The sequence below is a fragment of the Somniosus microcephalus genome, chromosome 13 (genome assembly GCF_052327205.1).
Source record: "Somniosus microcephalus isolate GS21.2 chromosome 13, FLI_Smic_1.0, whole genome shotgun sequence".
NCBI lineage: Eukaryota > Metazoa > Chordata > Chondrichthyes > Squaliformes > Somniosidae > Somniosus > Somniosus microcephalus.
Window position 1 is genome coordinate 37,082,077 of NC_140999.1, and position 18,232 is coordinate 37,100,308.

At 47.3% G+C, this 18,232-nt stretch overlaps 1 protein-coding gene across 1 annotated transcript in view; it reads right to left on the bottom strand.

The window, feature by feature from the left end:
• LOC147108225 (serine/threonine-protein kinase NIM1-like) overlaps positions 1-18,232 on the bottom strand; it is a 41,480-nt gene that overhangs the window by 17,147 nt on the left and 6,101 nt on the right. The window contains exon 2 of the mRNA XM_086004759.1: positions 14,705-15,381. Within this exon, the coding sequence (XP_085860885.1) occupies positions 14,705-14,996 (292 nt within the window). The 5' untranslated portion in view covers positions 14,997-15,381. The remainder of the gene's footprint in view (positions 1-14,704; positions 15,382-18,232) is intronic.

Sequence of the window (18,232 nt, forward strand, 5' to 3'; positions counted from 1 at the left end):
TTCAGGAAAATCTACCCCTTGGAGTGGGAGGGGGAAGATCCAGTTGTCATGGTCCACCTAGGTACATAGGTAAGACATAGGTAGGACAAAGAAAGAGGTTCTGCTGAAAGAGCATGAGCAGCTAGGGGCTAAATTAAAAAGCAGAACCACAAAGGTAATAATCTCTGGATTACTACCTGAGCCACGAGCGAATTTGCATAGGGTAAATAAGATCAGAGAAATGAACGAGTAGCTCAAAGATTGGTGTGGGAGAAATGGGTTTCGATTTGTGGGGCACTGGCACCAGTACTGGGATAAGAGGGAGCTGTTCCGTTTGGACGGGCTTCACTTGAACCACGCTGGGGCTGGAGCCCTGGCGAATCGAATAACTAGGGCTGTAGAGAGGGCTTTAAACTAAATAGTTGGGGGGAGGGTCCAGGTGAGCGGGAATTTAAAAAGTCAATGAGAAATGAGAAAAAAATAGAGCAGGATAGAGATGGGGGAAATAATAACCAGAGTGTGACAGGAAGGGACAGAATGTTTAAAAATAAGAGTGCAACAGAAAATGGGGCCAAAACAAGGAGAAATGGTAAAAAGACAAAGTTAAAAGCTCTATATCTGAATGGACGCAGCATTTGTAACAAGATGGATGAGTTGACGGCACAAATAGATACAAATGGGTATGATCTGATCGCCATTACAGAGACATGGTTGCAAGGTGACCAGGTCTGGGAACTGAATATTCCAGGGTATTTGACAATTCGGAAGGTTAGACAGAAAGGAAAGGGAGGTGGGGTGGCTTTGTTGGTAAAGGATGGGGTCAGTGCAGTGGTGAGAAATGATATTGGCTCAGAAGATCAAGATGTAGAATCGGTTTGGGGGGAGATAAAAAATAATAAGGGGAAAAAATCTCTGGTGGGTGTAGTCTACAGGCCCCCGAACAATAGCAATACTGTTGGACAGAGTATAAATCAACAAATAATGGAGGCCTGTAAAAAAGGTACGGTAATAGTCATGGGTGATTTTAATCTCCATATTGATTGGACAAATCAAATTAGCCATGGCAGCCTTGAGGAGGAGTTCATAGAATGTATCCGGGATGGTTTCCTAGAACAGTATGTAATGGAACCAACCATTTAAGAAAGGAGGGAGACAGAAAGCAGGAAACTATAGATTAGTTAGCCTAACATCTGTCGTTGAGAAAATGCTGGAGTCCTTCATTAAGGAAGCAGTAGCAGGGCATTTGGAAAATCATAATGCAGTCAAGCAGAGTCAGCATAGTTTTATGAAAGGGAAATCATGTTTAACAAATTTGCTGGAGTTCTTTGAGTATGTAACAAGCAGGGTGGACAAAGGTGAGCCAGTGGATGTGGTGTATTTGGATTTCCAGAAGACATTCGATAAGGTGCCACATAAAAGGTTACTGCATAAGATAACAGCTCACGAAGTTGGGGGTAATATATTAGCATGGATAGAGAATTGGCTAACTAACAGAAATCAGAGAGTCGGAATAAATGGATCATTTTCTGGTTGGCAAATGGTAACTAGTGGGGTCGGTGCTGGGGCCTCAACTATTTACAATCTACATTAATGACTTGGATGAAGGGACCGAGAGTAATGTAGCCAAGTTTGCGGATGACACAAAGATGGGTGGAAAAGCAAGTTGTGCAGAGGACTCAAAGAATCTGCAAAGGGATATAGACAGGCTAAGTGAGTGGGCAAACATTTGGCAGATGGAGTATAATGCGGGAAAGTGCGAGGTTATACACTTTGGTAGGAAAAATAAAAAAGCAAACTATTATTTAAATGGAGAGAGATTACAAAATGCTACAGTTCAGAGGGACCTGGGGATCCTTGTGCATGAAACACAAAAAGTTCGCATGCAGGTACAGCAAGTAATCAAAAAGGCAAATGGAATGTTGGCCTTTACTGCAAGGGGGTTGGAGTATAAAAGCAGTGAAGTCCTGCTACAACTGTACAGGGTATTGGTGAAACCACACCTTGAGTACTGCATACAGTTTTGGTCTCCTTATTTAAGGAAGGATATACTTGCATTGGAGGCAGTTCAGAGACGATTCACCAGGTTAATTCCAGAGTTGAGGGGTTGACTTATGAAGAAAGGTTGAGCAGGTTGGGCCTATACTCATTGGAATTTAAAAGAATGAGAGGTGATCTTATTGAAACATATAAGATACTAATGGGGCTCGACAAGGTAGATGCAGAGAGGATGTTTCCCCTCGTGGGGAAATCTAGATCTCGGAGGCATAGTTTCAGAATAAAGGGTCGCCCTTTTAGAACTGAGATGAGGAGGAATTTCTTCTCTCAGAGGGTTGTAAATCTGTGGAATTTTCTGCCCCAGAGAGCCATGGAAGCTGGGTCATTAAATACATTTAAGGTGGATATAGAAAGATCTTTGCAAGATAAGGGAGTGAAGGGTTATGGGGAGCGGGTAGGGAAGTGGCTTTGAGCCCAAGATCAGCCATAATCTTATTGAATGGCGGAGCAGGTTCAAGGGGCCAAGTGGCCTATTCCTGCTCCTATTTCTTATGTTCTTATGCAAGATATGTTCAAGTCTGCACCCCTTATGTAATGTATGTACCTTTAAGGGGGAGAACTACTTTTTACAGCTGCTGTATCCTGTAGTACCGGCAGTGACCACACCTGTATATAAGCCCTGAGTAGTGATCTGTACAGTCAGTTGCAGTTTGAACCCTCATTCAGTAAACAGCTGTTGATCGTTCCCTGCAGTCTGTTGTCTGATTATTGAAGGACACAACATTAAGATACACGGATATAACATTGGCGACGACGCAGATTCGAACCTACCTGCAACTCTGCATCACCTCCCAGGGATTCGCTCCTGGAGAACAGTGGAAGGAGGTCGAGTCCAGAAGCACGGGCGTCGACCATGGGCAACCGCGCAGTCATCCAGCGGAGATTTGAGCATCGCAGGGGAGGCTGTCGAGAGCCACGCTTGGCTTTCCAGTCACGGTGGTCCAGCGAAATGGGCTGGCAACAGGTACTGCGCAGACCCTTCCCGGACAGCGGCGGCTAGAGCCGACCGAGCGGCACAGAAAAAGGCCGAGCAGCGTCGATGGGGGAGAGAGAGAGGGCAGAGCGCACAGGGCGCAGCTGGTGTTCAGGACCGAGCAGCGTCAACGGGGAGAGAGACGAGAGAGAGCAGAGCGCAGCCGGTGTTCAAGGGCCGAGCAGCGTCAACGGGGGAGAGAGGTGCGCAGGAAAACACTAGGCACTGCCATTGCCACGAGGACCGCAGAGAGCGGCATTGGCAGCAGCGCAGGAGCAGCGCACAAAACCCACAGGGCGTCGCCATTTGCCACGAGGACCGCCGAGAGCGGCGTTGGCAGCAGCGCGGGAGACGCCATTTTAAGCCGCAGTGGGGAAAAAAGGAAAGCGCGGGAGACGCCATTTTAAGCCAGTCTAACCACACCCAAAAATGCCGAAGAGTGGCAGTATCACAGCGTTCGACAATGAAGTCGAAGACTGGATGACATATGTCGAATGCATAGAAGTATACTGCAAGGCGAATGAAGTGCATGATGACAAGAAAGCGCTGATATTGTTGAATTGAATGGGTGCAAAAACGTATGGCTTACTACGAAACCTAGTAACCCCAGAGAAGCCAGTAGAAAAGGATTTTGAAAACATAGTGTCAATCCTACAGGACCACTTAAACCCCACACCGCTGCTGATAGCAGAAAGATTTAAGTTTCACAAAAGGAACCAGCATAAAGATGAAAGTAATGCTGAGTATTTAACGGAACTGCGCAAGCTATCGAAACACTGCCAGTTTGGAACGGGACGAGCAGATACGTTAAGGGACAAGTTTGTGTGTGGGCTTCAAAGTGAAGGAACCCAGAAACGGCTTCTATCAGAAAAGGATCTTACGCTGGACAAGGCTTTCAGCATTGCAGTATCACACGAAGCAGCAGCACGGGGCGCTGCAGAGATACAACGGAGACCGCAAGAATATGGCACAAATGAAATGTCATACGGAACAGTGAAGTGCTATCGCTGCGGCAGAACAACACATGACCATAATGATTGCTGGTTCAAGGACAAAGTGTGCAGACAGTGTGGAAAAGTAGGACACATAACAAGAGTCTGCAGGTCGGGAAAGAAAACCAGCAGCAAGAAATCTCCACAGGAGAAGTACAAGAAGGTACATAAGGTGATGGACAGTAGTTCAGACGAACAGAAGAGTGATACAGACTCCGGAAGCAAGGAGCTGGGTTGTCTGAAACTACATAATGTGATCAAAACGGAGGATCACCAAACTATCTGGGTCACGCTCAAGATAGCAGGAGTCCAAGTGAAAATGGAATTGGACACAGGATCAGCCCTAACAGTCATAAACCGAAGGGACTACAAGCGGCTATTCTCACATATACCCTTGAGAGATACAAAGATTGTCTTGAAGACGTACACGGGGCAAAAAGTCTACCCCAAAGGAAAATAAGGGTGAAAATTATATATAACGGCAAGGAAACACCAAAAATGGACCTATATGTATTGCCAGATGGAGGACCACCACTACTAGGACGTGAATGGATCTGGAAGATACAGCTAGATTGGCATTCCATACAAGCACTTGTTGTGTATGTAATATGTGTGCTACTTTGAACCTATGGACAGGACTGCACTACTTGTTGGGCGTAGTGATACGCAGTACCACTCCTGGCCATAGGGGTATAAATAGTACTGTGGGTACTGATTCCCCTCAGTTCCCGCCTGTGGGCATGAAGTAAAGACCTATGTGCAGTCCCTACCTCCAACCAGTAAAGACCTGTTTGAGTTATACGTTTAAGTCTTTGTGTTAATTGTTCAATACAATACACATACTTAACACTGGCGACGAGTCAGGCTCTTACCCTGCGGCAGTTATTCCAGGCGGCTTCGTCCAAAGACAGGACGTTGAAGAGAGGTTTCAATCCTCAACACCCCAGTCAAAACTGAAGGGCAGCAGAAATCCTGACAGCTTCCAGCGACTGGATGAGACAAGCATTAGGACCCTGAAGCCTCCATCAGCTTGTGAACCGGAGTAAAGACAGGACTGGGGAAGAGAGAGAGGTAGCCTACGGCGATAGCGATCGGCAGATAAGGGCCGGGCCGCTTTGAAGTGAGGGGCGCAGCCGGGCCAGCGATCGGGACCAAAGATAAGAGCCGCACTCGGACTGAAAGGCGCGGCGGCTGCAGAAGCTCAAGGTGCGAGAGTCGCGGCTATCGATCGCGGCGAAGATAAGGGCCGCACTCGAGGGCTGAAGGGAGACGGCGTCGGGGGACGGGTGAAGACCGCCAAGCGCGGGAAAACCGCCATTTTGTGGGCGGAGGACGACGGCAAGAGCGGGAAGCCGCCATCTTTGATAACAAGTAAAGAAAATAAAATCTGAGAAATTGCAAATCTACAATGCCTAAACACGGGAATATTAGCACCTTTGATAGTGACCTCGAAGATTGGGCCATATATGTTGAAAGAGTAAAAAATTATTGTAAGGCCAATAAAATTCGTGACCAAGATAAAGCTCTAACATTATTAAATTTAATGGGTGCGAAGACGTACGGGCAATTGAAACACCTGTTATCACCAGATGAACCGGCGGATAAGACGTTCGATGAGATTGTTACTGTCCTGAAAGATCATCTAAACCCCACGCCGCTGATGCTAGCGGAACGATTTAAATTTTACGACAGAAGGCAGCTACAGCATGAAAGCAATGCTGAATATTTGCTGGAATTGCGTAAATTAGCGAAATATTGCCAGTTTGGAACGGGATTGACAGATGCACTACGAGACAAATTTGTGTGTGGTTTATTTAAACAGGATACACAAAAGCGACTGCTCGAGGAGAATGAGCTGACGCTTGAGAAGGCGGTCACTATGGCAGCAGCACACGAAGCCGCAGCGAGAGGCACGGCAGTAATGCAGCTACGGTCACCGGAGCTCAGTGCACACAAATTGGGTGTGAGTTCTGGCAAATGTTATCGTTGTGGAAAGACAACGCATGATCAGAACCAGTGTTGGTTTAAAAACCAAGAATGTAGAACTTGTGGTAGGCTTGGACATATAGCTAGAGTATGCAGGTCAGGGAAGAAGACCAGCAGCAAGAAGTCACCGCAAGGAAAATACGCAAAGGTACACAAGGTGACCGAACAGGAGTCCGATTCAGACGCTAGCAGTAATGAACTGGCTAGCTTAAGCTGTAATGAACTGGCTAGCTTAAGAGTACTCAACGCTGGTAAGGGTGCAGACCTCCAGACAATTTGGGTCACTCTTCAGATAGAAGGAGTCCAAGTAAAACTGGAATTGGACACTGGATCGGCATTGACGGTCATAAATAAGAAAGATTACGGAAAGTTATTCCAACATATTCCCCTACAGGATACGGGGATTATATTGAAAACATACACGGGGCAAAGAGTGTACCCCATCGGGAAAATAGAGGTTGCAGTGGCCCACAAGGGCGAAGACAGTCAAATAATGGACTTATATGTGATATCTGAAGGAGGTCCTCCACTACTAGGACGGGAGTGGATTAGGAAAATGAATATGGACTGGCATTTCCTACAAACAATAACGAGTGAGAACTCGGTGAAGATAGTCGGCCCAGACTCTGGAACGGATGATGGTAAGCCCAACTCAGGTGCAAAAGACAAAGTTTCAGCACAGAATTCCACTGAGCAACAACAACATAGTTTAACTGGATTCTGAGTCTGGCAAGTCTACTGATGTGCCCATTTCTGAGGGACACCGGGCTCGAACTCAACTCCATTTCAAACTACAACAGCAATTAGAACAAATGCTTCGCCGTTTTGAGCAAGAGTTGAATGCAACGAAAGAGTTCTTTGATATAGAGTTGGAGAATCTGGAAAGACAACAGAAGCAGCTGATGGAGAAAATGGAGCAGGAGCACACAAAACGTCTGATGTCAGAGGAGTTAACGGTCAGCCAACTCCTGCATATGCTGAAGGACAGGACTCTGAAATGGGAAAAACTTGAACATGAACTTCAATATTCAAATGAAAGGGGTTCGGAGCTCTCAAAGGTTATTGGAAGAGCTGAGGTGGCAACACAGACTGAGATGACTGCAACAGAGCAGCCCTTGGATGCCAAAAGTACGCTGACTCACGTCAACGTAGAACAACAGACCGCTGAAACAGCTGCTCCGGTAGAGGGATTGCATAGTCCGATCAATCAATCTCCAAAGGAAGTTGAAGTATTAAAATCACAAATGAGGTCACTAGTAAACGACTTGCTGAAAGCCCAGAAAAAGCTGGATGCAGAGGTACACATGAAGAAGTCTCTTCAGGAAAGATGTCTGGATTTGGAACAAGAGCTGGCTAACGTCCAGCTAGGTATGGAGGAAATAGACGACCCTCTCACTGGTCTAGCTCAGGACGACACCGAATATTACGATGTCCTGTCCTGCCCAGCTTGTAACTTCGACTCCCAAAGTGCAGAAATCATGGAGGAGCACCAAAAGTCTACGGAACATCGGGAGAAGCTGGCTCTACGACGGAAACAGGAGGAAGAGAAGGAGGAACTGCGCATGCAGCTGGCAGCTGTGGCAGCTGACAATGGAGCCCAGAGAGTCTCCAAGAAGCAGAAAAGGAAAAGTAAAAACAGAAGATGACCCATCTGAACCATTATCACCGCTACCAGATCACACACGTGGTCCCTCCGAACGGAGCCAATTCAGTTCGGAAGTTCAAACTGTTAAATCCATGGAAGGACTATTGAATGAGTCACTCTAGCAACGTGAACCGACTACACCACAGAGATTGAATCTGTGAACTGTTTTCCGCAGAGACTGAATCTGTGATCTGTTTTTGACATGAAGTTATCTATGTATCTATGTTATTCTGTTATGTAAACCTGAAGTTATATATGTATATATGTTATTACGTTATGTTAAATGGGGAGATGACTGTAAAGCTAGGAAGGGAGGAATGTTGTGTATGTAATATGTGTGCTACTTTGAACCTATGGACAGGACTGCACTACTTGTTGGGCGTAGTGATACGCAGTACCACTCCTGGCCATAGGGGTATAAATAGTACTGTGGGTACTGATTCCCCTCAGTTCCCGCCTGTGGGCATGAAGTAAAGACCTATGTGCAGTCCCTACCTCCAACCAGTAAAGACCTGTTTGAGTTATACGTTTAAGTCTTTGTGTTAATTGTTCAATACAATACACATACTTAACAGCACTGACTGTAGATGCCAAAAAGGATGACGACGTCACACCTGGACGACTGTCAAAAATGCTAACTGACGCACAAGAAGTGTTCCAGCAGGGACTCGGAACACTAAAAGGCATAACAGCGACGATCAAAATAGAGGAAAATGCAAGCCCAAAGTTTTTAAGGCCAGACTTTATGCGATCCGCCCAGCCGTCGAAGCAGAGCTGGAAGGTTTGGAATGTTCAGGAGTACTGTCCAAAGTGGACTGGAGCGAGTGGGCTACACCCATCGTTCCTGTAATGAAGAGGTCGTTGAGTAATATGCCTGGGGAACCAAAGAAGGTTCGCATCTGTGGGGACTTTAAGGTGACAGTGAACCCAGTCCTTCACGCTGTACAATATCCGCTTCTGCGGATTGAAGATATTTTCGCCTCGCTATCTGGAGGGAAACGCTTCACTAAGATTGATCTGGCCCAGGCGTACCTGCAAATGGAGGTAGAAGAAGCCTCGAAACAGTACCTCACGATCAACACTCATAAAGGTCTCTACCAATACAACTGGCTGGTGTTCGGGGTAGCATCAGCTCCGGCTATTTGGCAAAGGGCAATGGAACAAGTCCTGCAAGGGATTCCAGGGACCCAGTGTTATTTGGATGACATCCTGGTCACGGGCGAAAATGACAGTGATCACCTCGCCAACCTGGAGCAGGTGCTCACTAGATTGAAGGAATATGGGCTCCGAGCTAATCGCCACAAATGCGAGTTTTTCCAGAAGCAGATCTCATATTGTGGCCACGTTATTGATGAAGAGGGGTTACATAAGTCCCCTGAAAAGATTGAGGCAGTAGTCAAGGCTCCAGCACCGGAAAATGTGTCACAACTGAGGTCGTTCCTCGGGCTGGTGAACTACTACCATAAATTCTTGCCGAATTTGTCTACCGTACTACACCCACTGAACACCCTACTGCAAACGGGGGTACCATGGAAGTGGAGTGACGAATGTAAACGAGCTTTCCAGAAGAGCAAAGCATTGATCACATCAAAAGAGGTGTTGGCTCATTTCAACCCAGCACTACCAATTCGGTTGGCGTGTGATGCATCACCCTACGGCATTGGAGTGGTGCTGTCGCACAAATTCCCGGACGGCTCGGAGAGGCCAGTAGCCTTTGCGTCTCGGTCACTAACCTCAGCCGAGCGTAACTATGCCCAGATTGACAGGGAGGCCCTCAGCCTAGTGTGGGGAGTGAAAAAGTTCAATCACTATCTGCATGGGCAGAAGTTCACCTTGCTGACTGACCACCAACCACTTGTTTCCATCTTTAATCCAAAGAAGGGCGTTCCGGTGATGACTGCGCAACGGCTACAAAGATGGTCCCTTTTTCTAGGGGCGCACCAATATGAAATCGAGTACAAGGGCATGAAACAGCATGGAAACGCTGATGGGCTATCACGCCTGCCACTGCCTACTGCGGAGGAAGCACCAGCAGTGGATCCTGTCGAAATATTTCATTCGACTATAATTGAATGCTTGTCAGTAACTAATGCTGGTATAGAGAAGGAGACCCGAAATTACCCGACACTGTCTCGGGTATATGATTTGACGGTGAAGGGATGGCCAGCACATGGCGACTCACTGTTGCCAGCATTCTCATCCAGAAGAGAACAGCTGTCAGTATGCCAGGGCACCTTGATGTGTGGATCCCGAGTGGTAATTCCACCCAAGTTAAGGGAGAGAGTGCTCAATGAGCTTCACGAAGGTCATCTGGGAGGGGTGAAAATGAAAAGCCTTGCTAGGGCTTATGTGTGGTGGCCGGGGATCGATCAGCAAATCGAAGACCTGACAAAGAGCTGCTCAGGATGCCAGAAGGTCCAAAATGCACCACCACATGCCCCTCTACACCAATGGGAGTGGCCCTCATCTCCATGGCAATGGGTGCATATTGATTTTGCTGGTCCATTCATGGACTCAAAGGCCTAGAAATTCATTATAGCCATGTTTGGGGCGCTACAGCCGGGCGGCCGCTAAAGTTTGCGCCCGGCGCAACTTCGCGCCACCTTCACCGATATTCAGTGGCATCGCCCCAAGAGGTTGCTGCTGCGCTAAAACAGGCGATGCACGACTATCATTAGGCGCTAAGCCGGCGGCTCGGGGCGAAACCCCCGAGGGCGGGCGCAGCGCAGGTGCGGCGAGTTGCTGATTGACGGCAGACACTCTGGCGCCGGTGAGCTCTTAAAGGGGGAGGGTGGATTTGTTTTTTTGAAAGGCCGAGACTGGTGTATTTGTGTTTTTTGAAAGGCCGAGACTGCTCGATTTGTGTTTTTGGTGGGGGCTTCTCTCCATTAGTTTGTTATGTGGGAAGGGCACAGAGGTATCAAAGTAATAAATGTTCTTAAATCGCACTGTCCATGCTTTCTTTTGGAAGTCCTGGTTGCCCTGCTCGGCTGAGGGCTTGTGGAGCGGCTACATTCATCTTGTGCAAGCCATTCCCTGAGAGGGGGCCTAGAACCGACATTTATTAAGCCGCCGACGGGCGGCCCTTGCACTTTCTGCCTCCCTCCTGTGTTGGTCCTCCTCCTCCTCCTCCTCCTCCTCCTCCTCCTCCTCCTCCTCCTCCTCTGGTGGTCCTCCAATGTCTGGTGACAGTGGCTGAGTCCTGCGGATAGCCAGGTTGTGCAGCATGCAGCACACAACCACGAAATGGGAGACTCGCTCAGGCGAGTACTGTAGGGCTCCTCCGGAACGATCCAGACAGCGGAACCGTTGCTTCAGGACGCCGATTGTTTGCTCAATGAGGTTCCTGGTTGCTTGATGGCTGTCATTGTATCCCTCTTCAGCAGGGGTGCTGGGCGCACGGAGCGGGGTCATCAGCCAGGTGCAGAAAGGATAGCCTTTGTCCCCGAGAAGCCATCCTCGTGGGTGAGGCTGGGCCTGGAACATGTCTGCCACAGAAGTCTGGCGCAGGATGAAGGCATCGTGGCTGCTGCCTGGAAAGCGGGCATTGACAGCTAGGATGATCTGCCTGTGGTCACACACCAACTGCACGTTGAGCGAATGGTAGCCCTTCCGGTTGCAGTAATCCTCAGCATGCTCTAGAGGTGCCCGCAAAGCCACATGCGTGCAGTCAATGGCGCCCTGCACCATGGGGAAGCCTGCTAATGCTGCAAAGCCCATTGCACGCTGTTGCTGCTTGACAAGGGCCATGGAGAAGGAGATGAACTGACGTCTCCTTCTGAAAAGGGCATTGGTCACCTGGCGGATGCAGCAATGTACGGCAAACTGGGAGATGTTGGAAATGCCCCAGCAGCGGATTGGAAGGAGCCGGTGGCATAGAAGTTGAGAGACACCGTTACTTTCACTGCCACCGACAGAGACGTCCTGCTCCTCAGCTGTGGCTGCAGATCTCCGCGAAGCAGGTGGCAGATCTCGGTGACCACCGCCCTTTGGAATCGCAGCCTCCGAACACACTGCTCATCAGACATGTTCAGATATGAGAACTGCTGGCGGTATACCCTGGGTGGGTAAGGCCTCCTTAGCCGACGCCTGTTGCCCCTTCTCCCTCTGGCCATGACTGCCACTCTCTCACGGCGTCTCTGAGCCCTTTGAATGCAATGGAGAAGGCCAACGTTTGCACCCATTGCAGCCCCCATTATATGTTTCCAATCAATGCTATGGCTCTGAAGTTAAAGACAAGTGCAAAGCTGTGGCCTGAAGCCACAAGTACCTGTGCGAGTGTTGAGCCAAACAAGAAAGCTCTCTACCTTTGTCTCTCTGCAAAGATCCGTCTCTCACAAAGAAGGAGTGTTGCAAAATGGCTGCCATTTCTACTGCAGGAGGAGTGCCCTTTAATTCGCCCCCCGCGCCCCGCAGCGACTGGGAACCGTTCCCCTCTACCAGTCGCTAGGGGCGCCAGGCACGCAATAGGCCGGCGCCACTGAATTTCCGGTTTGGGGCGCACAAAGGGCGTTGCACGATGAAATGACGTCAGGATCTGCGCGTGCAGCTGAGCACGTGCAAAGGCTTTGCGCCGCCGCTAAATCTTTACTGAAGTTGGGGAGAGGCGCAGATCGCGCAGCGCCTGGCCGCTAGCCGCCTAGCGCCCCACATCTCCTCCTCCTAAGGCGCTAGCGGCTGGCGTAAACAACTGAATTTCTAGGCCAATGTTTTTAATAGCCGTGGATGCGCACTCGAAATGGCCTGAGGTGATCAAAATGTCCTCCACCACCACGGAGAAAACTATTGCAGTCCTACGGACAATTTTTGCCAGGAACGGCTTGCCAGAGCAGATTTGCTCTGATAACGGACTACAGTTTGTGTCCGAAGAGTTTCGAAGATTTATGAAAAGGAATGGGGTAATGCATTACACATCCGCCCCGTATCATCCAGCCACAAATGGATTGGCTGAGAGGTTCGTACAAACCTTTAAAAAAGTAGTAAAGGCCATGTGCGATGACGACATTCCACTGCAGCATAAGGTGGACAATTTCCTGTTAGCCTACAGAAATGCGACACATGCAGTCACCAACCAGGCCCCGGCCATGATGTTCTTTAACCGAAGGTTGAGATCTCGTCTGGATTTGCTCAGACCAAATATACGAAGAGATGTTGAGAGTAAGCAATTCCAGCACATCAATGAGAAGCCGACAAGGAGCTTCAATGTAGGGCAACCAGTCTTGGCCCGCGACTACCGAACAGAGAAATGGCAACCAGGAACGATATGCACATGGCAGGGGCCACTAATGTACACAGTGGATGTTGGGGAGAACATTGTGAGACGCCATGCTGACCAGATCCTAGAGTCACAGGAACGAGTCAACCCCATGTCTCGGCCATACGTACCTGGTGAGGAATCCGACGTACAGGTCGCATCTACCTCAGAAACAATAGCATTGGAAGCTGATGAATCAACTGACGACAGGGTGTTAGAATCGCCTCCGCACCAAGAACGAGACACTCGGGAAAGGCGTTATCCAGAAAGAATCAGGAAGCCTCCCCAAAGACTGAATTCTCAATAGACTATTTTCAGTTAATGTTGCATGTTAAAAGTGTTAATTGTAATTAGTTTGATATTTAATTGTTAAATGAGTGTTATGGTACTGTTAATCTAAAAGGGGAGGAATTGTAAGGGGGAGAACTACTTTTTACAGCTCCTGTATCCTGTAGTACCGGCAGTGACCACACCTGTATATAAACCCTGAGTAGTGATCTGTACAGTCAGGTGCAGTTTGAACCCTCATTCAGTAAACACCTGTTGATCGTTCCCTGCAGTCTGTTGTCTGATTATTGAAGGACACAACATTAAGATACATGGATATAACACCTTAGATGGAGGCAATGATCATGATGGGAGAGAGTGACGGTTTTGCTATGAGACATGGACACCAAAGGTGGAGACGGGTGCATGATTGAGCACACCGGCACTGCCTAAGTGATGAAGCGATGAAGGGCCATGATCTCGTTGAATGGCGGACAGGCTCGAGCAGCTGAATGGCCTACTGCTGTTCCTATGTTCAAAGGCTAGGCAGTTGGGATTTTGAAAGTGCAATTGTAAAGGACTTGGGGACTGAAGGGTTATAACTTGTGATGCTGCATTGGCCTGTCACTTAAAAGAATAAACATTTCATTTGTTATATGGAAAGAGGCTGTTGCCACTTCGATTCCAGATGGAATAAATACCTAAATAATAATATAACATTTTTTTTCCATCTCTCTTAAGTCTCAAAAGGACCGGAACCCAGTTACTTGGTTGGTTTAACAAGTCTGCAGCATAATAACATCACCTTGATTAACACCATCCCACCTTGGTAACACCAATAAAAGAACATGTGACTCTGAGTGCTCTAAATGCAAAGAATACGTTGAATCCGACTATTTGGAAATTTTAATTTTTATAAATAAAACAGTTCATTGCCCCAAATGTGACTAAAAAATGTGAAGTAGGTGCTCCTCCCATCCAGAATCTATGCAGTCATTGAGAAGAAGCTACAGTGAATGCAGTCAACTGATTATGAAGATGAAGCAGCAGTGTGGCAATCTCACTGACAGGCCCTCTTCTGTGGTAATCTGGGGGCTTTATTCCCAAAGCTGTTTTACTGGTGCCTTAAATGGACCATGTTTTCAAATTGTCAGTTTAACAATGTCAAAGATGGTCGGTAACTGCCCGATATTTTCCTCTGTTAGTTTTAACTAATCCCTAAATGTGTTGTTTATGGATGCATTTCTTGATGGATTAGGGTGTGTTCTATTTCATAATGTTTAGTTTAAAATACAATTTCACCATTACATCATTGTACAATATCAGAATCACAGTATGGCACCACCTTGGATATTGTAAGGCAGACAGACTGCTGTTTCTAATCTCGATAGCAGTGTGAAATGTCCCCAAAGCCCTGCCTCTTTGTTTACTTCCTCTTCTCCTGCAACAATAGATAACCTGCTTAAATAATCTCTCAACTGATATGTTTACAATATCTCTTAATCAGCCAGAATCCTCAATATTCTGGGTAGGATTGGGTAGGGTAGACATACCTTTCGTCAAGCAGTGTATTCCAAGCTTCACCTTTGAGAAGTTCCCAATCCCAATCTCTCCACGGAGCTGGTAAAATCCAATCCTTTTTCCAAGTATCAGTTCATTTTTCACTTTCTTGTTGTTCCTCATGTCATAAATAACTTTTTCAAAGGGTGTGAGTAATACGTTTTCCCTCTCCCCCTCCTCGTCAGCATACATCTTGTGTTGCACCAGCTGCTTAAGACCTTGTGTTGGGCTGGGGTAATCCCGCAAACCCTCACTGTGGACAGAAAGCTTTGCTACAGCCATCATTAAGGTTCACAGTTTGTATCCGAGACTGGAACTCCTTCACCATTCCTTTTAAAAAAAAACTCAGTCAGAGCCCACAAGGAGAAGCTCCCCTCTCAAAGAAGTGTCCTTTCATTGGATAAGCTGCTCCTAGTGGAGTCTCATCTCAGTGGAATCTCAGCTTCTAATAGTCTCCTTTCTCAAAGACGCTTCCCAGGCTTTGATACAAGTTACGTGCTTCAGTCTCTGTGCTTTAGAAAGCCCAGATCTAAAGACCCTGCCACAGAAGAGGGCCACTGTCAGTGAGATTGGCACACTGCTGCTTCATCTTCGTAATCAGTTGACTGCAGGCTGAACGACATTTGCTGCAGCTTCTACTCAATGACTGCACAGATTCTCGGGGATGACACTGGAAGAAAATAATACATTTAATTTCAGTAATGTGCAGTAAGCAGATCTGTGCAAAGAACCTTATGTGATAAGGAGCTGATGGGAATGGAGCCATAAAAAATCTACTCTACAGCTTATAAAATAGCAAGAGATTAGCCATAGGCAAAACTATTTTGTAATTTGTCTGTTTGTGGGTTACTGGCAAACTGAGGTCAGCATGTCTGTGTTCAACCACTTGTACTTATATAGAGTACTAAAGCACTCCACAGAGGAGAAAACAGATCTGAGCAGTGGCAGGAGAAGCAGTATCAAAGTCACAAATTACATCCTATGTGACTGTTACATTGGGCACTATCCCTCCTCATCCTTCTCGACCTGTCTGCAGCCTTTGATACGGTTAACCACACCATCCTCCTCCAATGTCTCTCCTCTGTTGTCCAGCTGGATGGGATTCTTTTCTATCCAGTCATAGCCAGAGAATCTCCTGCGATGACTTCTCTTCCCACTCCAACACCGTGACCTCTGGAGTCCTCCTAGGATTTATTCTTGGCCCCCTTCTATTTCTCATCTATATGCTGCTCCTCGGCGACATCATCCGAAAACACAATGTCAGATCCCACGTGTTCGTTGAAGAGACCCAGCTTTACCTCACCACCAGCTCTCCTGACCCCTCAGCTGCCCATGATTTGTCACGTTGCATGACCGACATCCAGTATTGGATGAGCAGAAATTTCCTCCAATTAAATATTAGGAAGATTAGCAATTGTCTTCAGTCCCTGCCATGAACTCAATTCCCTAGCCACCAATTCCATCCCCATCCCTGGCCACTGTCTGAGGCTGAACCAGACAGTACGCAACTTCGGCAGTCCCCATATCCTTTCCATCACCAAAACCCATCTGCTGCTGAAACCTTCATCCATATCTTTGTTACCTCCAGACTTGACTATTCCAACGCTCTCCTGGTCGACCTCACATCTTCCACCCTCTGGAAACTTGAGCTCATCCAAAACTCTGCTGTCTGTAAGCTAACTTGCACCAAGTCCTGTTTTCCTATCACCCTTCTGCTCGCTGATCTACATTGTTTTCCGGTCCAGCAATGCTTCAAATTTAAAATACTCATCCTTGTGTTCAAATCCCTCCATGGCTTCGCCCTTCTCTATCTCTGTAACCTCAGCCAGCCCTACAAGCCTTCAAGAACTCTGCATTCTGCCAATTCTGGCCTCTTGTGCATCTCTGATTTCCTTCACCCCATCATTGGCGGCTGTGCCTTCCCTTTAAGAAAGTAATTTCTGAAAGATCAGAATATAACTGGCTTTGAACATCATTGGTAAATGGGAGAGAGGGGTGCATTGTGCAAGTCAGATGCTCGCATCACAAAATTCTGTGTGCTGATTTGCATGCAATGGCATATGTAAATTAACTTCCAGCACCACTTATGCAAGAGCACTGTGTGCTCACATTAAATGCCTCCTGGTCTCGTGCAATGCAAGCATGGAATGGAGAGCTTGCAGAATGGCTCCCCATGTAATTTTCCAGCTCCTGCATGCCCAAAACCAATTAGCAGGAACAATGCTGGGCAGATAATCTATCCCTAAAGAGGAAAGGAATGTTAGAGTTGGGGCAATGGAAGAGAAAAATGAAGGGATTGAGAGTGAGCTTTTTGAGGGGGGTGGGCGATATTTTCAGTTTTGAAGGGCAGAGAAACAGAGCCTGAGGAAGGGGCGTCAGTGAAAATTGGGCCATGTACAGGTAGTTGTGTAGCCAGGAGTTGGATGGGGGAGGGTTGAGCACACAGATGTGTCTCATGCAGGAGCTGAGCCTAAAGTGTGCAAGGGAAAGAGATGGGGGAGCTAATGTGCTGATTTAAAGAGTCAGAGGGTGTCGAGAGCTGGAGGAGGTGGTGGGAAGAGGTCAGGTATGGGGAGGCCGAGACAATTGAATGGGAAGTCTCCATCTTCAGGGACTAGCTGAATGGTGACTGGTTTGGATCCAGTGCAGGCCAGTTGGGGTCCGGAGCTGGTCAACTGGCAGTGGGCCAGGGTTCAGGGCCAGTTGGCTGGCAATTGGGGAGTGGGCCTTCATCCTCCTGTGATATTCATAAGTATCCCCATGAAGGCTGATCTTAGAGAGAGGAGACCTTGCGAGGGAGTTTTCAGCAGAGTTTCTCTTTGCTCGCTGGGGTTAGAGCTTCATTGTATTGGTGTCTGTGCAAAGAGGAATATCTAGCATTGACAGACTTGATGCAATTCGCATGCTGTAAGTTTTCCAAAGGAGTCCTATTTTAGCCAATATAGTCTGTTCTGATCAAAACTCAAACTCTGCCTCCCTCCTGGACTTTAATGGGAGTTTTAAATGAGAGAAAATAATACAAGCTTGGAATTAATTAATCCTGAGCACATTTGCATGTTCCATGTTAACTGCTGTCAACAAGTAATAAACAAGGAAAAACATTGTTAACACAGGGTCAGTGTGGTACCATGCAGAAGAAATTTTTAAATAATGAAAGAACTTGCATTTATATGTCAGCACATCGCATCATCAGGACATCACAAAGCACTTTTACAAAAAATAAAAAATAAGACTTGCATTTATATAGCGCCTTTCACGACCATCTCAAAGCGCTTTACAGCCAATGAAGTACTTTTGAAGTGGAGTCACTGTTGAAATGTGGGAAACGCGGCAGCCAATTTGCGCACAGCAAAGTTCCACAAACAGCAATGTGATAATGACCAGATAATCTGTTTTGTTATGTTGGTTGAGGGATAAGTATTGGCCAGGACACCAGGGATAACACCCCTACTCTTCTTCGAAGTAGTGCCATGGGATCTTTTATGTCCACCTGAGAGAGCAGACGAGGCCTCGGTTTAATG